Raw genomic sequence first — 26284 nt, 5'->3', positions numbered from 1 at the left:
TCTAGACCTTGGATCTCTAATCTTAGCTCTCCACTGCAAATCCAGGATCATTGGAGCTTAGGTCACTACTGTTGTGAGATCTTATTTTCATATCCTGAATTAAAAAGGCTCTGGAGTAGAGAGATCCCAATCCCTGTATATAAGAGAATTACTGAGTTAAAGACTTGAACCTCAGGCACTATCCAGTCTACACATTCTTGCATTTTCTTTGTCCTTAGGAATGGGTTTCTCTCACCAAATCTGGCTAACAGGAATGTTTCACAATAATTCCTTTCCTATGTAGTGGCACACCATCACCTGCCTCACCTGTTAGTGTATGGAAGGACTGATAGTTTGATGGATGGACCACCTCCTAATTAATTATTCACCAATTTAAAATGTCTTGGGATGTTCAAGGGAAGAACTGAATAATGAGTTCGCAGAAGTATATATAGATACCTGATCCAGGATTTTCAAGGTCTTTGATCATTGAGAGGGCCAAGGACCTATATGTCACTTTATTGGTTTTAGGATGCTGGCCTAATCCAGGAACTGATATTCTTACTAAAAATCAGTCTCTCAAAATGATTTTAATCATAACAGGCCACTCCTGGAACAAGATTAAATATGGCTCCCACCTTCACTCTCACTTGGCCAGGACTCTGGCTCCCCAGAGGAAAACAAGTTCAGCTCCTCTCAGGGGCAGCAGGGCTGCTTCCTTTTCTGTGGTGAGGGGCATTGGGGGTGGTTATGGGGAGGCTGAGACAGACACTTCCTTTGCACCTGCTCTGGCCCATCCCCCTGCTTGAGAAAATCTTTCAGCCTCTACTAAGGATATTTTGATTTATTTATATCAAAGTAACTAACAGGAGGGAGCACCTAGGAGTAACATGGCCTTGTAGAAAGCACGAATGCTTGGACCCAACTGTCCCCCTAACCTCTGAATAGCTACAGTCTCCCTTTGGCTCAGAGAGGTTTGATGAGGGGTTACTGGTTATACTCCCCCAGGACTATGGAAAGTTTCCCTTTCTATGTCCTTGATTGTACAAGATTCCAAAGCATCCTGGATCTGTTTCTTCTCTGTAGAGGCCAAGAACTGCATGGTGACTAAAGTTCTTTTCTTAGACAGCTAGGTTGCACAATGGAAGGGAGCCAGGCTTGAAGTCAGGAAGATTCATCTCCCTGAGTTCAAATCTGACCTCAGACACTTCCTAGCTGTGTGACCCTGGGCAAGTCACTTAATCCTCATTGTCTAGCCATTATCATTCTTCTGCCTTAGAACCAAAACAAAGTATTAATTTTAAGATGGAAGGTAAAGTTTTGCTTTTTAAATGCAATTAAGGGCAACTAAATGGGTCAGTCAGGGAAGTCCCTCTTTCTCCATTTTGAAGGGATTTGGATATAGAACCCTGGGAGGAGGGCCTTTTAATTACCCTAAGAGAGCTCTTCAGAGAAATGGTCAGAGAAGGAATTAAGTAATTTGGGGAGATTAGTTGACTAGATGGAATAGAATGTTAACTCTAAATTGTATTATTGTCACATTGTGGCCTTTTCCTTGTTCAAGATTCCTATGAATATTATTTCTTTTCTTTTTGACTATCATTGCTTCCTTTTATAAATTTTCATTAAACATCCCTTTCATACTTTTATGATACAGTTTTGTCATTTGTCTCACTGTTCTCTAGGTTAGAGATGTCAATTTTTTCCTTTTTTGAAAATTTCATTTAATTAATTAAGAAAAATTTTCCACGGTTACATGATTCATGTTCTTTCTCTCCCCTCCTCCCACCCTCCCTCCCAGAGCCAATGCACAGTTCCACTGGGTTTTACATGTGTCATTGACCAAGACCTATTTCTATATTAATAATATTTGCACAGGGTGATCATTTAGAGTCTACATCCCCAATCATATCCCCATCGAACCATGTGATCAAGCAGTTGTTTTTCTTCTGTTTCTACTCCCACAGTTCTTTCTGTGGATGTGGATAGTGTTCTTTCTCATAAGTCCCTCAGAAATGTCGTGGATGAATATTATTTCTAATTGTTTTGTGTTAGAGATTCTGAGGGCATTGGGTAGAATTGTCAGCTTGCATGTTTCTCTCTAAACTGGAAAACCTTAATTTCAAATAATCATAATTTAATTGAAATTGTATCTGGCAATGCAGAGTACAGTGTCAACATTTTTCTGACAGAACTTCTCTCTCTCTGTCTCTCTGGGGTTTTTTTTTTAACCCAAGTGGTAAGGACTAGGCAATGGGGGTTATATGACTTGCCCAGGGTCACACAGCTAGGAAGTATCTGAGGCCAGATTTGAACCCAGGTCCTCCCACCTTTGGGCCTGGCTCTCAATCTACTGAGCAACCTAGCTGCCCCCTCAGTGATCTCATTCTGATGGATTCTTGATAAAAAATGCTATCCCCCTCCAGAGAGAGAATTGATGGGAATCTGAAAACAAATCAAAGCATATTTTTTTATTTTAAGTTTTTTTTTTCTTTTTTCGGTATGTGGCTAATCTGGAAATATTTTTTGCATGACTGTACATATGTAATCCTTATCAACTTGCTTGTTTTTTCATGGAAGATAAAGAGGAGAGAGAGAATTTAAGGCTCAAAATTTCAAAGAAATGTAATGTTAAAGGTTGATTTTATACATAATTAGAACAATACAAAAGTATAAATAAAAAAAACTTTAACTATATAAATAAAAAAAACCTGTGGTTGTCATTTCTTGGATGCTCTCTGATTTATCCATGTTCTCTGTAAATGTGGCACCTGAGCTGAATACAGAACACATATAAACATTTTCTGACCAAGTACAGCAGGACCATCACCCTCCTCTTGGATACTATATCTCTTTCTCAATATAGTCTGAGATGGCATTTGTTTTCTCAAATTCCCTTCCACTCCAGTGGATGATAATGAGCTAAACTTAATGGACCTTTAACCATAGGATATCCTTAGACATGAGGAAATGGGAATAGGGAAAACCATGAGCTCTTTTGCTCTGGAAAAAGCTCTTTGTGTAATAGAGGTAGGAGAATGGAGGAGAGTAGAATGGAAGAGAATGAGATAGAAAACATTTATTAAATTCTTTTTATATAGGTTATTATAAAAGTGCTATAATAAATGCTGGGGATACAAACAGAAAACCTCTACTTAATTAACCTCTAATTATTCTAGTGGTCCCAATCCATCCCATCTCCTCCAATAGGTTGTCCCCCTTGGGCATTCCTTTCACTTTGTTTTTGACCTGTGTCTGCTGGCTCATTCTCTACTGCCCCAAAACATGCCCATGTCTCTTCTATTCTGAAAAAAACCAAAACATCACTTGATTTTTCCATCCCACCTATCATCCTCTCCCTCTTTGGCCTGTTGTAGCTAAACTTGAAAACACCATCTACAATAAGTGCCTTCTCTTTCTCTTTTTCCATGCTTGTCTTAACTCCATACAATTTGCCTTCCACTCTTATCATCCCACTGAAACTACTTTCTCTACAGTTACCAATGATTTCTTAGTCACCAAATCCAATGGCCTTTTCTCAGTCCTTATTCTCTCTGAACTCTTTGCAGCCTTTGAAACTCTTGATCTCTCTCTCTCCTCCTTGATAATATCTTCTGTCTAGGTTTTTGGGAAACCACTTTTTCCTTTTCCTATCTAAGCTATTTTATTAGTTTTTCTTTGTCTCCTTTGCTGAATCCTCATTGAGATCATGCCCTCTAACCATAAGGGATCCCCAGAGATCTGTTTTGGGTGCTCTCCTGTTCTCCCTCTACATTTCACATCAGCTCCCATGGATTTGATTACCTCTATTTATTTATCTCTAATTTTCTCTATGCTGATGATTCTCAAAATTTACCTATTCTGCCCCAAACTCCCTGCTGCCCTCCAAACTCTCACTTCCACCTGCCTTTCAGACATCTTGAATTGGATGACTAGTAGATATCTTAAACTCAACACATTCAAAATGGAATTCACACCCCCCCCCCCAAGCTTCCCTTGCTCCTACCTTCCCTTTTACTGTAAAGGGCAGAACCATCTTTCCAGTCCCCAAGGCTGGCAAATTATCAGCCATCCTGGATTCCTCACTATCTCGCACATTGCACCCCCCACCCCAAATCCAATCTGCTACTAAAATTTGTTGGTTTTATCTTTGCAATATCACTTTGAAATGCCTCCTTCTTTCCTCTCATGCTGCCATCACCATAGAATAGGACCTCATCACCTCATGCCTGGACTATTGTGATAACCTGCCGTTGTGTCTGTCTACCTCTCTCCACTCCAGGCTACACTCCATTCAGCCACTAAAGTGATTTCTTAAAGCACAAGTTTAAATGCATTACTACCCTACTCAATAAATTCCAGAGGCTCCCTATCACCTCTAGATATCAAATATCAAATACAAAAATGTTCTGTTTGACATTCAAAGCCCTTCATAACCTAGCCCTCTTCTACCATTCTAGTTTTCTTAAATCTTACCCCTTGACAGGTAATCTTCAGTCCAGTGACACTGGCCACCTGGTCATTCTATGAACAAGACACTCCATGTTTCAGCTCCAAGCATTTTCTCTGGTTGTCCTCTATGTCTTGAATGTTCTTCCTCTTCTGCTCTGCCTACTGATCTCCCTGGCTATCCTTAAGTCCCCACAGAAATTCCAACTATTACTGGTAGCATTCTCCACCCCCACTTAATTCTAATGCCTTTACTCTCTTAAGTATTTCTTATTTAACCTGTGCAAAGTTGTTTTTATCTCTGTGTTTGTATGTTACATCTCCCATTTGACTATAAACTCTTTGAGAGCCAGGACTATCTTGCTTCTTTTTATGTTACCAGCACTTAGCACAGTGCCTGACACATACTAAATATGGATAGGAGAAGAATTTATGAATAAACAAATGATAGAAAGCATTGTGAAATGTAAAATGGATAATTTGGATTGAATTAAATTGAAAAGCTTTAAAAATGATTAAATTGAATTGAATTAACTAAGTATTAAATGTAAAAGCTTTTGTATAAATAGAACTAATGTAGCTAAGATCAGAAAGAAAGCAATGAGTTGGGGAGAAATTTTATAGAGTTTATCCGATAGAGGACTCATATCTAAAACATATAGAGACCTTTGCAAAATATATAAGAATATAAGCCATTTCCCAATTGATAAATGGTCAAAAATATGAATAGATGATGTTTAGATGAAGAAATCAAAGCTATACATAACTATATTGATTGATTGAAAATTGAGACAATCCTTTCTCTTAAAGAACTCATATTCTATTTAGAGGCAAAAATCACATAAAAGATGGAAAAAACATAGCAAAAGGTAACTTCCCAAGTGGAGAGTGGGTCCAAGGGTTAGAGTGGAGAGGAGCTTTGGGATAACTAATAGAGATAGGATTTAGGGGTCAGCATTCCAATGGCAGTGGGCAGTCTGTGTCTAGCAGGAACTGGGTAGGTTGAGAGATATGCCTAGAATAGATATCAGCTTAGCCTGCTATATCTATAAACATTTATAAAACACACTATGTTCCTCAGGGTAAAGGTCCTGAAGATCAGTAAAGAAATATTATTATTAGCGACTACTACTTGATGTAATGAACTGGCCTTGCACTCTTAGATCCTGTGTTCATTCTGATACCCATTCAACCCTCTATGTGATTTCCTTTGTGGTAAGTTGATATTTTCCTCTCAGCATGGGGGGTTTGTAAACAAGATTGCCTACCATTTCCTGGTTTCTGACTTTTGTTTTTCACTAGGACAAGAAACATCATATCTCAGAGAGAGAAAGATCCCTGAGTGGGCTACATATCCCCTCTTTCCCTCCAGCCCAGGTGTGGCTGGGATGGGATCTTTTCTTGCAAGGGAGCCATGGACATCCTCTTCTGGATAATTTTCTTCTTACCAAGTAAGTGCTTTGAGGAAGTGCCAGATTTGGCTTTCTCCTGGGGCTGAGGTGCAGCAGGAGAGAGTGTCCTCCTGCCTCTCTCAGACAATCTGGGAGGTAGCATAACTTTATGGATAGTGTCAGGAAAATCTGGGTCCAAATCCTGGCTCAACTGTGTAATCCTTTGCAATTCACATAACCTCAATATATCTCAGTTTCCTCATCTGTGAAAGGATGGGATTGGCTGGATGACCTCTAAAGTCCTATCCAGTCCTAAATCTATGGTTCTATGATACTTTTTATCCCTCTGGGAATTCAGTCTTCCTGATGAGGTATTATCAGCTAAAGATGTGAGGTATAACACCAAGCTGGTTTATTGGCATTCTGATAAATGGTTCCCAGTGACTTAAAAACCTTGCAGGTCTAAAGGAATTTAATGGTGGAATTCTAGGAGGTAAGCAGGTAGATAAAGAAAAGAAGTTAGTAGGGGTAAGGTTCTAGGAATGGTGGGTTCCTGGCATTCCTATAGAATAGATGACCTCTGAGTTTCCTTCCAGCTCTTACTTGCACTTCTTTACCATATAATTTTGTATTTCATGTGGGGAAAACCAGGGTGATTTGGAAGGGAGAAGGATCATGTGGCCTTAGCCTCAAGGTTAAAAGGGGTTCTATTTTTTTAACTTATATTTATAAGCATTCATTTTCACCCTCTTTTATTGTTCCTCTCTAAATTAAATATATTTTTAAAACCCCTGTGCCACTATTTCTTGAAGCAGAGTATTATTCCTTTATAGCCATGTACTATAATTTGTTTAGGCTTTCTTCAATAGAGCAATATCCCCTTAGCTTCCAATTTGGAGTTACAGCAAAAAAGAAAACTGAAGCCATTAACTGAGAGGTCTCTTTTCTCCTTATCTTATACTGCTCACATCCCTTCTGACACCGTCTCCTCCTTTACCCTTCACATGAAGAAGTAGCCCTTCTCTTTGCCAAGACCTTCTACATGTACAAGAGAACCATTTTATGTCCTCTTCTTCAGCAAATTGTCCAATCTATCATATTCACTTCCTCACTTATCTTCAGTCTGTCTACTGACTGTCTCTCTTTTGCCCATAAGCACATCTATGTTTCAGCCATCTTCAAAACACTCTCCCTTAATCCATCCATCCCTGCTGGCTTGATAGTTTATCTCTCTTCCCTTTTGTGGCTAAACCCCTTGAGAAGGCTATCTTCAATAGCTGTCTCTACTTCCTTTTTTCTCACTCTCTTCTTAACTGTCTATAGTCTAACTTCCAACCTCATCATTCAACCAAAAATGCTCTCTCCAGAGTTACTAATCAACTCTTATTTGCCAAATCTAGTATTTAGCACAGCACCTGGCACACAGCAAATATTGGATGTGTTGATTGGCTGACAAATCTCAGGGCCTTTTCTCAATTCTCATCATTCTTGATCCTTCTGGAATCTTTGAGACTGTTGATCACCCTTATCTCCTTGATAATCTCTTCTCTCTAGGTTTTTATAACACTACTCTCTCCTGGCTTTCTTCCTCCCTATAGGAGTGCTCCTTTTGGTGAGCTAGCTTGGATCTTTACCCAGGTCATGTTTATTAACCTTAATTGCAACCCCCTCCCCCAAGGCTCTGTCTTGGGCCCATTTTTTTCTTCTTTCTCTAAATTATTTCCCTTGCTGATCTCATCAGCACCCATGGTTTCTATTGTCATCTCTATACTGATTATTCTCAAACCTACTTATCCAGTCCTAACCTCTTGGCTAACCTCCAGTCAACTAAATGATCTATTGACCTCTTAAACTCTATATGTCCAAAACAGAACTTAATATCTTTTCCTCCCAAACCTTTTCTCTGCCAAACTTTCTTATTATTACTATCCCCCCCATCACCTAGGTTCACAATTTCCCAACTTCTCATCCCCTTTCACCCCCTAGATCTAATCTGCTGCCAAGGTCAGTCAATTTTAACTTTGTGACATCGATTACACATTTTCCCTTCTCTCCTCTGATTCTCCAATCATCTTGGTTCAGGTATTTCAAGCCTGGGCTATTTCAATAATTTGCTGGTTGGTCTCTCTGCCAAAAGTCTCTCCTCATTCCAGGCCATCTTTCACTCAGTTGTTGAAGTGATCTTCCTAAAGTCTAGATGATGCTATCACCTACCTACTTAATAAAAATCCAGTGACTTCCTATATATTGCCTCCAGGTCCAATATAAACTCTTATGGCTTTTAACCTGGTTTCTTCCTACTTTCCCATCTTCTTATATCTTAAGTCTCCCCTACTCCCACATGTGAGCATCTGATCAAATAGTCTTTACCCTGGTTGTTGGTGTCCCTGAGTTTTTCCTCAAGCACTATATTCAATTGATTCGCATTCTTATTTATCTAATCTGTCACTGATCAACTTTTCTATTTTTGAAGCATTGCCAAATTATTATTACCTTTTTAAATCCTTTCCCTCTGTCTTAGAACCAATACTAAGTAATGGGTCTGTGATAGAAATATTGCTCCCTTTACATGAAGTCCTTCTCTTTGCAGTTTCAAAGGCTCTGAAAAACCTTGAGAAAATAAACTTGTCTGGATATCTGGGAGGATCCATTGTCATCAGATGTCCATTGAAGAATCTACGACAGAGGACATATCTCTGTCGGGAGGCCATATCGAAATCATGCCAAACAGTAGTGTCCAACAAAGGATTTGTGGAAAAGAACTTTGAGGACAGAGTCTCACTGAAGCTGCTCCCTGAGGAGAATGTGTTCCTGGTAGAGCTGAGGAAGCTGAAAGAGGGTGACCAAGGCAACTATGCCTGTGGAGTGGGTGATAAGACAGACAGGGGGAAGACCCAGAAAGTGACTCTCAAAGTCACTAAAGGTAGGTGTTCTGACTGGTAGGAGAACCCCATCTCCCAAGAAAGGGGATGGTGTCTCTTTCCCCACATGAAAATGGGAGATCAACCAAATACTTGGCTGAGCTTCTTTATTCGTCCAGACAATGTTTCTGATCATCAGTCATCCACGCTGAATCCAAGAGCACAGGGGAATCTGGATAATTGGGACATACAGATAATCTCCAAATATCATTTCAACTAGCAGCTTCACTTGCCTCTAATCTAAGATTTTCTTCTCAGGATGCCTCTAAGGAGTAAAATATGTGCCCTTTGCTGTTTTTACTCACTTTCTTGGAGCAAGGCAAATAATTAGTAAGTTGGCCAAAACTTAATGAACAGGGTGAGATTGAGAAGGATAGGGACAGCATAAATAGGAGAGAAGGAAAAAAAGAAGAACAAGATAAAGAATTCAGAGGGGGAAGCAGTATAGGTGCTGATTTCACAAGGAGAGGAGAAAGGAGAGGAAGAGAGGAAGAGTTCATGGGTAGAGAAGAAAAGGAGGAGAAATGAAAAGAAGGGGAGAAAGAAGAGGGGAGGAAGGCCACCCAGAAAATATTATAATTCCCAGTCTAGATAATTAACCCTCAAAAAAGTATACTTGATGGTATAGGGAGAGAAAAAGAAAAGGAAGCCCAGCAGAAAGAAGTGTGAAATAAGGAATGACATAAGCAATAATGATATCACTATTCTGGCTCATTCCTTTAGAATTTTATCAATTGGATATTTCATTTGTGTCCTGGACCTCATTCCTTTCTGTATTCCTCTATTCTATTAGGCGGTGTTAATGATCAGAGGGAACTGCCCACTCCCTCATCAACAGCTCTCCTACTTCCTACTGCACCTTACAAGAGATCCCCTTCTCTTTAGGGAAACTTCTTGCCTTGTCCAGTTCCTTTTCTTCTGACCCTCTCTCTCCTCTTATTTTACTGTAGTTTCAGCAGGCTTCACTCCATCCCACAGAGCATACCCTAACTCTCTCCCCTTTCCCTCCTCCACCCCACTTCCTCTTTCTCTAGCCCAAAGAGGTAGACCTCATTCCCAGCCCCCAGTATTCATTATGTCCTCCTTCTACCCCATTACAGATTACTATCCATTCTGGGAGTATCCTGAATTCACTGAATACCTTCCACCACCTTGGGAATGGATACCAAATGAAGCTTCTTCCTCTCTATCCACCACCCAAGGTCAGGTTTGTTAATCACAGGGAGAAAAGGGTGAGAAAGGAAGAGAGTGATGGTGTCTGGAGAAGGGGAAATAAGGGGAGAAGAAGAAAGTTAAGAGGAAGTAGGGAAGAGAAAGGAAAAGGAGGCAGAGGGCAAAGATAGAAAGAGGAGGGGAAGGAGACATGAGGAGGGATGGGAGGGAAGGAAGAGGGAAAGGGAGAAAGGAAGGGTAGGAGATAAGAACAAGGAAAATTGAGAATGGGGGAAGAAGGGAAAGGAGAAGAAATGAAGGGAGGAGGGGAGGGAAAAGAAATTAAAAAGAAGGGAGGAGGGGAAGAAGGAGAAATTAAGAAGAAGGGAGAAGAAATTAAGAAGGGAGGAGGGGAGGGAGAAGAAATTAAAAAGAAGGGAGGAGGGAAAGAAGAAGAAATTAAGAAGGAAGGAAGTAAAGGAGAAGAAATTAAGAAGGGAGGAGGGAAGGGAGAAGAAATTAAAAAGAAGGGAGGAGGAAAAAGAAAAGAGAGGAGAAAAGAGAAAGAAGGAATAAGGATTAGAAAAGGTCGAGTTGCACTCTCATTCTGAAGATGTTGTAGGGGCCATGATAAGCTGATGAACCTAATTCTCAAAGGAGTTTGGAGAAGAGAGTTGAGTCACTGATAGGGCTTTCCTTTATGGAAAACTAGTCATCTGCCCTTTTTCCCTGCTGTTTTTTGTCCACACTGGCCTGGACCTCGATCTCTGGTTGCAGCAACTAGATATCAACACTAGGGGGTGGTGGTTGAATTCAGAGCTCTATTCAGAAAATTCTATTGCTCCTTTGAATGAATGAATGTTTGAGCAAAACAAGATCAGGGCAGACACCTCCAGTCTGGAACCTGAGTCCTTTCCTAGTTCTCCCAGTCCCCTCCAGGGCTCATTTGTTGGCCACACTGGCTCTCTAGGGATCTAGAATAAACCTCCTATGTCCTCTGGCTTGGCATGTAAGAATCAGGCTATTCTGACATTAATTCATTGCCATTTTCTTCATCTCTTAGCATCAAGCACTTCAGCACCAAAAACCCACCCATGGCAAGTCCAAACCCAACCACCACCACCCATCCACCCTTCTCCCACCAGCCCTGTCCTGCTGCTGAGAAATACCTTAGCAGCAGCAGCCCCCTCCCAGACCTTCTCATCCTCTGAGGCCTCAAAGACTCCACGCCTGGGCAGACTGCTCAGGGCCCCCACTGACAGTTATCCTCATCACACCAGGCTGCAGAGTGAAAGGTAAGCCCTGGTAGTGCCTTTAAATGCAGAAGAGAGGGCTGGTAGGATTTAGGACACACCATGGAAAGATCCCTTCCCTCACTCTGGTGCTTAAGCCCCTTCTCACAAATGTCTGCCCTATTAGAGCCCTCTCCAGAAGTCCATTGTTAAACATCTGATCTAAGGAGTAAAATGAGGATGATGACAATGACTATGACAACAATGATGACAAGCTTTTATATAATGATTTACATTTATTGTCTCATTTGTTCTCATTTCACTATTAAAGAGGATTAGATGACTAGTCCCCTAAAAGAGTGCCTAATTAGATGACTAGTGCCCTAAAAGAGTCTGAGAAAAGACAAACCTCTTTGGGTGCAAAGAGGAGAAACAAGCATTTATTATCTGCTTTCTGACAGGCACCTATGCTAAGAACTTTACAAATATTATCTCATTTGGTCCTCAAAATAGTCCTGGGAGAGAGGTGCCTTTTTTATAGCACCCATTTTAGAGTTGAGCAAACAGGCAATAGGGTGAAATATCTTGCCCAGGGGTCACATAGATAGTGTTTGAGTTCATATTTGAATTAAGGTCATCCTGAGTCCAGGCAAGCACAATGTTCAATCTATGGGACAACCTTGATGCCTCTAGGTGGAGAGGGATAGAAGGTAATCAAATATAGCAGTCAGTGGTGGAGGAGAAGCTAGAAAGTTTTCCAAAGTACTCTTATAAGAGGAGAGAGGCATGGCATGACTCCCAGAGGGACACAGCTTTACTTCAAGGGACCTATGGAATCAGAGGGTGGGAAAATGGGTCAGATTCCATCCTCTCAATATTAGACAATCATGGGATCTCTCTCCTACACAATCAAGCCAATCCTCACTCTTTATAACTCAACATTCCCCTCTACCCTATCCCCTTCCTCTGCTTCTCTATTATTTTTTAAATTTATTTATCTAATTAATTAATTTATAATATTTTTCCATGGTTACATGATTCATGCTCTTTTCCTCTCCTCCTCCCTCCTCCCTTCCAGAGCCAACAAGCAATACACTGGGTTTTACATGTATCACTGATCAAAACATATTTCCATATTACTAATATTTGAAATAGAGTAATCATTTAGAGTCTACATCCCTAATCATATCCCCATCAAACCATGTGATCAAACAAATGTCTTTCTTCTGTGTTTCCTTTCCTACAGTCCCTTCTCTGGATGTGGATAGTGTTCTTTCTCATTAGTCCCTCAAAATTGTCCTGGATCGTTGCATTGCTTCTAGTATAGAAGTCCATTACATTCATTTGTACCACAGTGTATTAGTCTCTGTGTACAGCATTCTCCTGGTTCTGCTCCTTTTGCTCTGCATCAATTCCTGGAGGTCTTTCCAGTTCACATGGAATTCATCCAGGTCATTCCTTTTAGTACAATAGTATTCCATCACCAACAGATACCACAATTTGTTCAGATATTGTCCAATCAAAGGGCATCCCCTCATTTTCCAATTTTTTGCCACCACAAAGTCTGCTCCTCTCTTCTGAGTCAGCCACTCAAGATGGTTATAACTGAACCACAACTTGGGCACCACCAGCAGCAGTAATACAGATACTATTGAGAAAATCTATCCTTCACCAGTCTAGTATAAAATTAATGGGAAAATTGAAAAAATAAAAGAGCAATTGAATTGATTATTATTTATAAACTGATTTAGTTACTCTGCTTGCTGTGCTTACAAAGTTTATATCAATGAAGTGAAGCCAGGCACAAGGACACTAAAGAGACTCTTGTTATAAAAAATAAAATATTTATTGAAAATATAAGGATAAAAAAGGATTTCTAACTCCAAGGGATTCTAACTCCACCCAAATAAAACTCTCTGGTTCCACAAGGAACCACTTCTCCTGTTTCCGCAGGCTACACTGATCCTTCCTGATCTGACTAACCCAAATTTTTACTATTCTAAATAAACTAACACTAAATCCTTATAATTCTTAACTTTGTCTCCAAGTTATAAAAATAACAAAGGCTAGCTGACTGAGCTTTAGCAAGAACCAAGTTAGGACTCTGAGCTTTAGCAGACTCAGAGTCCAAACCAAAGACCAAATTTTTCTTTGGTCTTCTCAGATAGAAACCCAATTTATAAAACAACAATAGATAGTCACTAATGTTTCCCAAGTTGGAAAAGGAAAACGCTTAGCTCCTTCAGGTCTTCCCCTCTTTCCTTCTACCTCAGACAGTGAAAGAGAGAGGGACAGAAACAGAGACAGAGACAGAGAGACAGAGATAGACAGAGAGAAACAAAGAGAGAGAGACACACACAGAGACAGAGACAGAGACACAGAGAGAAAAGAGAATACCTCCTCCAAACCCTCAGAAAGAGAACCTGACTCTGCCAACTGCCAGAGACCAACTGTTACAGAAGAAACTATTAGATTTAAAACTGACACTGTCTCAGCTCTTTGAAACTCCAATTCTTTCCCAAGCCAGCTTCTCTACTTCTTATCTCTAAACTAATATAACAAGACCCAATTCCTAATCTCATCCTTATACTTGCCACAAAGAAAAAAAGTCACTGATAGAGGACAAGATGAAAAAAAAAGCTTGGAGGCCAACATATCAAGGGAAAACCCCTCATTTTTCAGTACAGAAATGGGAAGTGATTTGCATAGTCATACTAGTAAAACTTTGCAGAATTAGGGTTAAAACCCAGGGCCTCTGACTCCAAATATAGTACTCTTTCCATTACATCAGGTCAGGAGCATGGATTGTATGGAAATTAATGAGATGCTTCAGTGGGATCACTGGGTAAACAAAGCAATCCATGAGGGTACACATGCCACAGGAGATTTCTGACTATTGGCTTGTTGGCAAATTCAGATGTATGTGGGGATCATGGAGATAGGTGTCTGAGGTGCAAATTCTGTCTTGTAAAAATTCTTCACTGAGGGGGCAGCTGGGTAGCTCAATGGATTGAGAGCCAGGCCTAGAGATGCGAGGTCCTAGGTTCAAATCTGACCTCAGCCACTTCCTAGCTGTGTGACCCTGGGCAAGTCACTTGACCCCCATTGCCTATCCCTTACCTCTCTTCTGCCTTGGAGCCAATACACAGTATTGACTCCAAGACAGAAGGTAAGAGTTTAAAAAAAAATTCTTTACTGTCTCTTGACAACCTCCAATAGTCCTTGCTTGAATCTACCTGCTTTTCTACATCCCCTTATCTACCATTCTCCCTTTTCTCTCCAGTGCCTCCTACTTTGGATCATCTCTGAAGAAGGATGGGGGATTTCACATCCTGATCCTTGCCACCCTGGGCATGTTCTTGATGATGCTTCTGGGCCTGGTGCTGGGAAGGACATTACAGAAGAGGAGAGGTAAAAGCTGGAGTCTACTTCCTGAGCAAGGCAGAGTTGTAGCACCTAAAAACACACATTGGAGTGTGTTCTGCCAGCTCAAGGAGCCATTGATGAGCCTGCATTAGAGTTAGGGACATAATAGCTACTTTGTGCCAGCCTAGGCTGTAAGGATATAAAGACAAAAATGGACCAGTCCTTGTTCTCAAGTTTATAGTCTAATGGGTAAAACAACATCCACATACATGGATATAAACCAAATCCAAACAAGGTAACTTGGGAAGAAACAAAGCAGATAGGATGGAGTTGGGTGGGGAGATCCCAAGAAAAGAAGGTAACATTTGAGCTGAATCTTGAAGAAAATTTAGGTTAAAGGAGTAAAGGGGATGCAAGAACAAGGGGTATTGGCTAGGAAAAGAGAAAGAAGAAACAAAAGCAAGTTTCTGAGTCTCTCCTGCTTTTCCCAACCGTTACTATCACTTCATAGGTTTTAGATCTAGAAAGGAACCTTAGAAATCATCTAGTGCAGGGGTTCTTAACCTTTTGTGACATGAACTCCTTTGGCAATCTGGGGGAGCCTATAAACTTTCACAGAATAACATTTTTAAAACCCTTACCTTCTTTTTTCATTTTTTATTTAATTAATTTAGAATATTTTTCCATGGTTACATGCTTCATGTTCTTTCCCTCCCCTCCTCACTCCTTTCTCCTGGAGATGACAAGCAATTCCATTGGAAAACCTTTACCTTCTTGTCTCAAAATCAATAGTGTGAGGGGCAGCCAGGTAGATTAAGAGGCAGGTCTAAAGACTGGAGGTCTTGGGTCCAAATCTATCTTCACAAGCCTGGCGATGTGACCCTGGGCAAGTCTCTTAACCCCAATTGCCTACCCCTTTCAGCATTTCTGCTTTGGAACAGATACACAGTATTGATTCTAAGATGGAAGGTAAGGATTTTTAAAAATATTTAATAACCATTCATTGTGACTATGTGTGGAGCACTATACTAGCTACTAGGAGAGATCCAAAGCAAATATAAGACAGTTTTTGTTCAAACACAGATAGTCTATAAACTATTTCTGTTGCTGTTATAACCCTGAATTTTTAAAAGATGCTTCAATGACCTTCTTGTATTTCTTTTCTTCCTTTTGGGGGTGTATATTATCAATCCTTCCTCTCATCTCCAACCCTCTCCCCTAATAAAAATGGTAACCCATATTTTAACTAATTTCTCTTGCTAACTGGGTGCAGTAAGAAGTATGTGTGCCCTCATGCTAGTCTAGTAAGGGGATAAAGACACATGTAGAGAGTGGTATCTAGAGTTCTGGAGTCCATGATTTTGTTGGTATGGGTAGGTCCACCATCCATCCATCCATCCATGACCCCTCCTTTAAAAAAATTTTTTTAGTAAACAGTAAACATGCATCACCTTATAGCCCAATTTAGCTAGATAGTTTAATGGTCCTACATTGAGCCAGTACTCAACGACCTCCCTGGGACTCAGTTTCCTCCTTTGTAAAATTCAAGGGTTGGATTAAATGGCCTCTAAGTTCCCTTCAAACTCCAGACCTATGACTCTGTGATCTTTCTTCCTGAGAAGCTCTTTCCAAGAGGATCAACAGACTAACTCTAAGGATGAGTGCTCTGGAGGCCTCCAGTCGAGCTTACTCCCACCTGTACCACTCCCATCAGAGGAGCCTCCACCGACCTGTCTCTAATAGACCCCGTTCCCAACAGAACATCTACAGTGCCTGCCCACGACAAGTTCAAGGACCCAACCAGAATGGTGAGAAAGGGTGGGGGACAATGTTAATGCCCAGAGAAAACAAAATAAAATTTGGCCATGAAAGGAAGGAAGAACAGACCCTGTGGGCACTTTTAAGGATGCCATTGGATGGAGGACAGAGAAGAGGGCAGGGTTGAACAAGTGATGAAATCAACTGGGATCATTTGGGGGAAAACACAGGAGAAACACTGGTAGCTTCCTATTTATTTAATCTTATTTTATTCTTCTGATTTTAAATTTTAAAATCAGAGTAGTACTATTTTTATAAAGAAAATTAATCAACACTAAGTAAAGAGACAGTGACAGAAGCAGAGAGATCATTTCTATGTAAATAGTAGAACAAAAGAAGAGGATTATATGTAAAATAACAATAATGATAGCCAACATTGGAATAGGGCAGTGATGGCAAACCTTTTAGAGACAGAGTACCCAAACTGCACCCTCATGACACATGTGAACTTTCCCCCTTACCCCAGACAGGGAAGGGAGGAAGTGCTCCCATTGGGCTGCTGGGCAGAGGGGTGGGTCATGTGAGAAATGTTCTTGGATGTGGTAGAGAGGGGGAAGGGAACAACCCCTTCTGGCATGCATGCCATAGGTTCACCAAGGTGGGTATAAGGCTTTAAGGCTTACACAGTACTTCATATATAAATATCTCATTCGAGCCTCACAATAACCTTGCAATTTTTTTTGCTTCCCCTACTTTTTAAAAATTGTTACACTAAAGTTCCCAGATGTCTCTCTCCTCCCCCCCCCACTCTAAAGAAGGTATCATTGACAAAATACATGTATTATATACATGCAATATGTAATACATATATAATATATAACTTTTTTGCATGTTTTTCTTTATCAGTTCTTTCTCTGGTGTGACATTCACAGTTATTCTTCAAATAATAATTTCATTGCTGTACAACACTGCATTTTTAAAAAGTGCTTCATTGACACTCGTATTTTTTTTTTCCTTTTGGAGTGAGGGGACTATACTAACACAGCCTTTCCTCTCAACCCCAACCCTCTCCTTCAATAAAAATAACTGCATATTTTAGCTAATTTGTCTTGCTATCACTGAAAATCAGTGTATTGTAGTGGGGTAGAGAGAGCCAATGAACAAGTCAGGAAGACCTGGGTTTAAATCTTAACTCTAATATATGCTGAAGGTGTGACCCTGGGCAAGTCACCCTTAGTGAGCTAGACTATAAGTTACAGAAAAAGTGTCAATGTATATTTGTATGAGGTATTTCCTCATCCAGCATTCATCTCTGACCAGGTGCTAAGATGAATTGTTTCTGTACTGCTAAAAGAGGAAAATGGTAGCCAGTCCTCTAACCTTCAGGGTCCTGGGACAAAGCCTGACTTAGTCTTCCCTAATCAAGAGTCTTAGGGGGAAATCCAGCCAGAACCCATAGGCTAGTTAGTAGCAGGCAAAAATGAAGAGTAATGATAGCCTTGGGGGGGGGGGGGTCTCTAAAAGCCATGTAGACATCCCTCACGTCAGAGGTTCAATCTCAAGATTGCTTGAGTCTATCTTTCTTCTCTCCCAGAATCCATTGAGGCTCTATATCTACTGCCTTGGCTTTACATGGCAAAAAATTGACAAGAATTTATAAAATGAGGAGGCAGTTAAGTAGCACAGTGGATAGAGTGCCTGGTCTAGAATCAGGAGTACCTGGGTTCAAATCTGACCTCAGATACTTCCCAGCTGCATGACCCTGAGCAAGTCTCTTAATCCCAATTGTCCAGTCCTTACCACTCTTCTGTCTTAGAATCCTACTAAGACAGAAGATAAGGGTTAAAAAAAAAGAATTTATAAAACAAAATATCTCTAGAGATACTTAAAGAATTGCATAAATGTGAGCAGTATGATGATGATGATGAATTATTTAAGTATCTGCCCTATGTCAGGTACTATGCTGAGTGCTAGACATACTAAAACAGACATGAAGAAGCCCCCACCCTCAAAGCATTTTTAATCTATCAGCGGGGACAGTATGCTCACTGACTTGTAGATATAGCATCAAGCTGACTCCAAAGGACTCTTTGTGCTCTCATTCACTCCATCCCCTTCTGAGCTGCCCAAGTTCCTTCCAAATACAGAATTGGCTGGTGGGGCTGGAGAGGAGCAGGAGGGGTCAAGAGGGAGAACGTGGTTAATATATTTCCTCATTTCTATCCTATGCTCCTCTAGGTGAAAACATTTCTGGGAGAGAGCCTGGAGTTCTAGAACATTCCACCACTACCCAGGTAGGCACTTTACCCCCTCTGCTAATGCCCTGTATCTACAGAAAGCCTCTGTATCCCTTATGTCATTCAGTCCTAGTGACAACTTTGTGGGGCAAGTATTTCTGTCCCTCTTTTACATATGAGGAGGCATGGGTGAGAGTTGGGTGACAGACGGGTGGTTACCAAAAGTGGGCTCTGGGTCTACTTGCCCAATGAACCCACAGACTAGAGTATGTCAGGTTAAGAGCAGAATTTGCTCCTCCTCTCCACCAGGGCTGAAGCTTTCTCTTCTCCACTGGAGAATGGGCTAAGGAAGAATCTGAAGTGACTAGTCTTCCCTCTCTGCCTTGGGATCCAAGTGGATGGTCTTTGCCTTGAATGAGTCGCCAAGTTTGCTCTCCCCTTGAACTCAGGTCCAGAGTGACTCTAGGCAAAAACTCAAGTGGAATTTTGTCTTCCCTTTCTTCTCCCACTCTTCATCTCTACCCTTGTCTCCACTGCACCCCCAACAGCCCTTTGGGCTGCCCAGAGACCTGCCATGTAGTGACCTTCCCTCTAGTGGCTCCTGGGTCATTGAAACACATACTCCCTTAATACCAGAAATGGGGAGCCATAATTAAATTGACTTACTGAAGTGTGGGAGAAGCTAGATTGTGAAGTAGAAAGAGTCCCAGGATTAAAGTCAGGAAGACCTGAGTTCAAATGTGACTTCAGACATTTCCTAGCTGTGTGACCCTAGGAAAGTCACTTAGCCCTGTTTGCCTCAATTTTCTCATCTGTAAAATGGAGTGGTTACTCCAGTGTCTCTGCCAAAAGAACCCCAAAATGGGGTCTAAACAACAATAAATTGAAATGTGAATGACTGATAGCTTAAAGTGTTCCTGGGCCCAGGGAGAATTTGAATTTTTAAAGAGGATGTCTCCTAACACCAAGGCTGTGTCACAGGCCAGTGAGGGAACTATTTTTGAGTAGGGGCTGGCCCATCAGATCACTTTACTCACTAGGCACCTGTTCATTCCACTTACGTATCAGGCAGACCCTTCTGGGAGCTGTTTGGGAACTGAAAGCATTCAGTTTTATCTTCATTTGCATACATCTGCAGACCTTCTTGGTGTGACGGCTCCAGGTTCACAAGTGGGCCCTACTCATTATTGCCAGTGTGGCCTCCATCCTTTCTTGTCTTTGGACCTGCTTCCTCCTTTGTAACATGGTTGGACTAGATCATCTCCATGGGCTCTTCTATCTCTAATCCTAGATTCTTTTCATCTCTTAGACTTACAGGATCTTTTGTAATAGTGTTTTTTCCTCCGATTAGATGTAAAATAATTTTTGACATTAGATTTTTAAAATTTTGAATTTAAAATTCTCTCCCTTCCTCCCCTCTCTTTCCTCTCTCTGAAATAGTAAGCAATCTGATATAAATTTTCCGTGTGCAATCTTATAAAAATATATTCCATATTAGTGATTTTGTAGACAAAAACCCCCCAAATGAAGAAAGTGAACTATTTTGGTCTGCATTCAAACTCAGTTGACTTCTAAAATCTTAGAGCTATAAAAGTCTTTTTTTTAAACCATTACCTTCCATCTTAGAATGAGCACTGTGTATTAGTTCCAAGGAAGAAGAGCAATAAGGGCTAGGCAATGGGGGTTAAGTGACTTGCCAAGGGTCACACAGCTAGGAAGTGTCTGAATCCAAATTTGAACCCAGGACCTCCTGCCTCTAGGACTGGTTCTCAATCCACTAAGCTACCCAACAGTCCCCAGAGCTAGAAAAGTCTTGATGGATCATCTAATCCAGCCCGCTTATTTTACAGAAGAAGAAACTGAGGCTCAGAGAGAGAGAGAGAGAGAGAGAGAGAGAGAGAGAGAGAGAGAGAGAGAGAGAGAGAGAGAGGAAGAAACTTGTCCAAAATCACATAAAGGGGTGATGGCAGAGAAGAATCTGATTTCAGGGCTCCTGGGTCCTAGCTTGGGGCTCCCACCTTTAAATCATATTACCTTCTTAGCAGATGCTGTGAACCCTCTGGGTTCGGACATCTGAGTTAGTTTCCAGACTCAGATGGTGATCGCTGTTGCTTCTAGCCAGATTCCTCACACCTGGCCATGTGCTTTTCAACCAGAAAATCCTAGTCACCTAGGGATGGGTGATGACTTGGTTCCCTCTTTCTTCTCTCTTTCTCACACTGTTTGCTTGCAACCAGCAAAGAAATATTCCTTTGAAAACTAGGCACAGACTTAGATAGAAAGGAGACGCCACCTGATTTTCATTATGGCCAATGTGCTTCTTTTCTTTTCTTTTTTTAAAAAAAATTTAAACCCTTCCCTTCCTTCTTAGAATCAATGCTGTGTCTTGGTTCTAAGATAGAAGAGAGGACAGGGGTACACAATGGAGGTTAAGTGACTTGCCCAGGGTCACACAGCTAGGAAGTAAATGGGGGAGGTTATTTAATAATTTTTTAAAATCCTTATTTTTCATTTTAGAATCCATACAAGTATTAGTTCCAAGGCAGAAGAACAATGGGGGCTAGGTAACAGCTGGGAAGTGTCTGAGACCAGATTTGAATCAGGACCTCCTGTCTCTAGATCTGCCTCTCTATCTATTGAGCCACCCAGCTGCCCCATATCATTCTGTTTTGATTATTTTCTCAGTACGACATACTGCCAGGCATACAAATGAGGAGACTGAGACTAAAGGAGATAAAATGATTTTTCTAAGATGATTCAGCTTTTTACAAAGGTTCCTGACTTAGTTTAGAGTTTTTTTCTTATACCACTAATAGAAAAAAAATTTTAAGGTGGAATATATTCTAGAGAGAGCTCTCTAATTATAAATTTTCTGTGATAAATCCTCCTAGGAAACAGAGAAATGCCTCAAACCAAAGCAATTATTAATAGGGCTTTTTCTCAGGAGCAATCACTACCCAGAGTAAGCACCACCCAACTAAGGTTGTGGCCAATAGCATATGTGCCCTCAAATATACTATATTATACATATAATATAAGTATATATAATTTTTTATGTGAAAATAACACAGGAATTCATTAAGACAAATTCAGTTGAATGAGAGGAAGAATTAGTTACTATAGTGCCTTAGAAGCTAGGATTTCATCATTGCAAGGGATCTCAAAGGTCATCTAATCCAACTCATTGAACCTGGAGTCCCACCCTCTTTCTGTTCCATTAGAGGGGACCTTCTCAAGGTACCTTCCCATCATCCATCACGGGAAAGAGAAGATGATATTGGGATTGTTATTCATCTGTGGGGATCAGTGGTGCCACTTGAGAAGGAAGAGAGGTGGGGAGAGTGGTGTGCTGGGAAAAGAGAGAGGGAAGAGAAAGAGAAGTTCATGTGGGGTGAGGATTGTTTTCTGGAACCAAAAGGGAAAAGGAAGAGAATGAACAATCTTCAATCCATTGTCCCCACAGCTACACAGAGTCGGCACATCTTTCACATCATCCTTGGTCATTTTTTGAATTTTCAATCTCCTAACTCTTTCTCTGTGGAAGAAGTAGTTTTTATGTTCATTTTTGAGGCAGGTAGGTGGCATAGTAGATAGAGTACTGGGCTTAGAGACCCGAGTTCAATTCCAGCCTCAGCGGTGTCACCTTAGGCAAGTCACTTCACTTCTTTTGCCTCCAGTTTTATCTGATGTAAAATGAGGATAATGCCTGTATTTTATCTCTCAGTATTACTGTATGGATGCAATGAAATAAGATTTGAAAGTACTCAAAATACTCCCTGGCAAAATCAGATATTTAAATAGTAGCCATTATTATTGATTTTATGCCCTAGGACAAAGTCATGATCACTCTAGCCTAGTTACAATTCTACCCCAAATAGCTATTTTGTACATTAAAGAGGAACACACATATGGCAAAAAGATAATATCTGTTGCTTATGGCTCCCCAATCATATCATCATCGTGATTTTCATTTTTGTATTTGCTTCCCCGGTGTCTGGTACACAGTGCTTGCGTGTCCGTTAATTAATCAATTAGTAGCAGCTCATGCCTTGCGCATGATTGGACTGTTCTGGCACCTGACCTGTAAGGAACTCAGACTGATGCCCATCCTTTGGGAACTTACATTCCAGGCATCTTCCAGGCAATCTAATCCAATCCAGTCAATTTAAAACAAAACAAACAATTCTTACCTTCTGTCTTAGTCTAAGTATCCCTTCCAAGACAGAACAGCAGTAAGGACTAGGCAATGGGGATCAAGAGACTTGCCCAGGGTCACACAGCTAGGAAGTGTCTGAGGCCACATTTGAACCCAGGTCTTCCCAACTCCAGGCTGGATGCTCTATCCATTCTGCTACGTAGCTGTCTCCCTCAATAAACTTTTAAGCGCCTACTATGTGCCAAGTCCTGCGTAGATAGGTAGTGACCGGTTTCTCTCTTGGGAGGAGAATACTGTCTTCTCTGTCTCTACAGGGGACTCCAAATCCCCCTCAGGCTATCAGTTAGCCTTTTCATGAATAGCTCAGTAGCATATTTCCTAATGCACTGTCTATATCCCAGGAAAGACCGGGCCTGACTCAGCCTGACTTCCTAATTACCCTCCAAGAAGGAAGATAGTTGAATCATGCGTCATGTAATACAGGCCTGGAGGGAAAACTTTCTTTGGCTCTGGTATCTGATCATTTTAGAAACCCAGCTCCTTTTAAGGCAATTTCCTCCATGACTGGGTGTATGGTTTTCCGGATTCCCAGAGTGGGAAAACGTCTCTAAAGCAAACTTTGGAAATCCCCAAGATGTCACGGAGCAGAGAAGCCTGTGCAGGTCCCTCATCTTCTGGAATGAACCAGGCAACAAACAGTTATCGAGCTCCCACTATGTGTTGGGTTAAGCACTGGGGAGGCCTGTCTCCCCCTCCCCCCCCAAGCAAAAAGATCTCCCACCCTTCAGGAGTTTGTGTTTTAGTAGGCAAAAGAATATAAACTAGTTTATACAAAATAAATACAGACTAGATGGAAAGGAGCTTTAGAGGAGAAGGTACTAATTATGAGGTGGGAAAATCCTGCTGCAAGAGATGTCTTAAATGGGGGGTGGGGGGCAACAAGGTGGTTCAGCGGATAGAGGACCAGGCCTGGAAATGGAAGGTCCTGGGTTCAAATGTGGCCTCAGAGTCTTCCTAGCTGTGTGATCCTGGGCAAGTCACTTAAAATCTATTGCTTGGTCCTTAGTACTCCTCTGACTTGAAGCTAATATTTAGTTTAGATTTTAAGGCAGAAGCTGAGTTAAAAAAAATAAAAGAAAGAACATATCTTAAAAAGATGGGAAATCCACTGTTCACAAGACCACGTGTTCTATTGCCCTCAAGGGAGCTGATCCTCGGTCATCCCACTCAGTCTATGTGTTGGTTCTTTGGTTGTTCTCAGGTTTCCAAGATGGCGCAGCTCCAGGCACCAGTTCCTGTGAATAATGAATATGGGAGCACCTATTATCTGGGTCTTGCGGAACCAGAAGAGGATGATTCACATGACTATATCAATGTTTCCTGCTTGACTCAGTTGCCCTGCAGCCCTCCAGGTCTGGGCTTCCATGCCAACCAAGACTGTTGCTAAGCCATGCTCAGATATTGACACTGCTCTGCTCCTGGTGCATCCCTCCTGCCCACTCCTGCTATTCTACCCACATGGGGGCAGAGACCCTGCCTTCCCTAAGCACAGCCCCTTCCCATCCCCAAGCTTCTCCCACTCATCTATTGAGGCAGCAACGCTTCCAAGGAGGCAGACTGACAGGCAGTCAATAAAACATTTATTAAGTGCCTACAATGTGCTAGAAATCATGCTTGGTACTGGGCATATGAATGTGAAAAAAGAAAGCCAGTCCCTAACCTAAAGGAGCTTAGAGTCTAAAGGGGAATGACGATGCATGAAAGGAAGCTGAAAGGAGGCAGAGAGTGCCAGCTAGGTAGCACAGTCGATAGAGAGCCAGGTCTGGATTTGAAAGGACCTGGGTTCAAATATGGTCTCACATACTTCCTAGATATGACTCTAGGCAAGTCACTTAATCTCAGTTGCCTAGTCCCTGCCACTCTTCTGTCTTAGAGTTGATACTAAGGGGATATCTAGGTGGCTCAGAGGATTGAGAGCAAGGCCTACAGAAGGGAGGTCCTGGGTTCAAATGTGGCCTTAGATACTTTCTAGCTTTGTGACCGCACAAGTCACTTGACCCCCATTGCCCAGCCCTTACTGCTCTTCTGCCTTGGAACCAATACACAGTACTGATTTTAAGACAAAAGATAAGGGTTTGAAAAATAAAAGGAGGTGGGGGTAAAAGAAAGAAAACATGTGTGGCAGGTGGGGGGAAGTATGATAAAGAAGACCAAAGTAGTGAAGGTAGCCAGGTGGGTAAGGAAGAGGAAGTTGGCCTTGGGACCCTCCTTCAATGGAAGTGTAGGGAGGAGCCCTTTTCCCCATCCTTAGTTCAAAGGGGTCCCAGGAAAAGAAGGTGCAGATTGTGGTGTGAGAACTCCTGAGTAGATCTCATCATGAACCACTTCTCCAGGCTTAGAGTTTCTACAAACTGGGTCCAACCTTAGGAATTCCTCTCCTCACTTTAATCATTGCCTCTTTGTTTCACTTTACCTCTATTCAGAGTTGCCTTTTGGGAAATTTCCTAATATAGCATGAATATTGTTCGTGTCCAAGTCTCCAGGAATATGGGTAAAAAGAGTCTCCAGTTCCTGCATAAGTTCTCAGAGGAACAATGGGTCCAGAGCAGCTTTTATTCCACCTCTACAACAAATGCAGAAAATAAAGAATCCAGAAAATTCCATAAATAATGGATTTCTCCTCCTTCCCTGATGAGTCCCACCTTTTCCCAGGTCCCTATATAGAGTTCTGGAATCACAGTTCCACTTTAGAGCCTGTATAGCCTTCAGAAAGATAAACTTGAATATGTCAAGCAAGCAACTCTTCCCTAGAATAAATTCCAGTGAGTCACTTTTACTCCAGAGACCCAAAGAAATACTTAGCTTTATATAATACTATACTATGTTGTTGCTCAATTGTTTCAGTTGTGTCTAATTCTTTGGGACCCCCACTTGGTATTTTCTTGGCAAGGATATACTGAAGTGGTTTTGTAACTTCTTTCTGCAACTCAATTTACAAATGAAGAAATTGAGGCAAATAGGGTAAACTATGTAAAGATGATATAAATGGTTGACTGGGGTTTTACTCATCCCAGTCAAGCAAGATGATCTTCTCAGAGAGAGTGAAAATGGCTTTTCTCTGACTCGGGCCAGTAGGCAATCACTCGGACTCCATTTATCAAGGTAGCAGGTTTATTATAGGCGTTATTGAGGATGGGGAAAGGTATGTGGGCTGAGGCTTTTCCCTAACCACTAATAAAAGTTATCTATATCCCACCATCTGACTCTTCACAGTCTCTTTGACCCTCCTTCTCTACCTCAATTCTCTCCTTCTAATCTGATCTAATCTAGGCTAAACCCACAATGGAAATAGTCTCTGGAGTAAGAACAGATAATGATGGAGTCAGGTGTCAGGTGTGACCTTGATCTACCCAGGTGAGGTCAAAGCTTGCTCCCCATCCCAGGTAAACTGAGCATTTCAGATCAACCTTGTTTGAGATTTCTTCTTCAGAGTAGTAGCAGTTTAAATGACCAAGAGGATCTGCAGGAATCAACTGGGTTATTCACAGGAACAAGTAGAAAGGTTCACAGGAAGTCAGAGCTGGGTCCAAGAGATGTTTCCTTCTCCAGGAATTTCTCCCAACTCCCCTGATGGCAGTTATTT

General features: G+C 41.3%; 1 protein-coding gene across 1 annotated transcript; it reads left to right on the top strand.

The window, feature by feature from the left end:
- Nucleotides 1-5706: 5706 nt before the first annotated feature.
- FCMR (Fc mu receptor) lies at nucleotides 5707-25916 on the top strand. Its single transcript, XM_007481292.2, has 8 exons — nucleotides 5707-5879; nucleotides 8410-8742; nucleotides 9841-9942; nucleotides 10956-11187; nucleotides 14408-14535; nucleotides 16113-16298; nucleotides 18487-18542; nucleotides 23903-25916. The coding sequence occupies exons 1-8, from the start codon at nucleotides 5843-5845 to the stop codon at nucleotides 24086-24088; spliced, it is 1260 nt and encodes a 419-aa protein (XP_007481354.2). The 5' UTR covers nucleotides 5707-5842; the 3' UTR covers nucleotides 24089-25916.
- Nucleotides 25917-26284: the final 368 nt, after the last annotated feature.

This window comes from Monodelphis domestica, chromosome 2 (assembly GCF_027887165.1).
Source record: "Monodelphis domestica isolate mMonDom1 chromosome 2, mMonDom1.pri, whole genome shotgun sequence".
NCBI lineage: Eukaryota > Metazoa > Chordata > Mammalia > Didelphimorphia > Didelphidae > Monodelphis > Monodelphis domestica.
Note: the sequence above shows the minus strand (reverse complement) of the source record. Positions and strands in the feature narration are given on the sequence as shown.

Excerpts from the sequence above, each read along its gene's own strand:
- FCMR (XM_007481292.2), top strand. The coding sequence starts at position 5,843 with ATGGACATCCTCTTCTGGATAATTTTCTTCTTACCAA. Across the intron at positions 8,743-9,840 it reads GACTCTCAAAGTCACTAAAG|ATTACTATCCATTCTGGGAG; the intron begins GTAGGTGTTCTG and ends ACCCCATTACAG. Across the intron at positions 9,943-10,955 it reads CTCTCTATCCACCACCCAAG|CATCAAGCACTTCAGCACCA; the intron begins GTCAGGTTTGTT and ends TTCATCTCTTAG.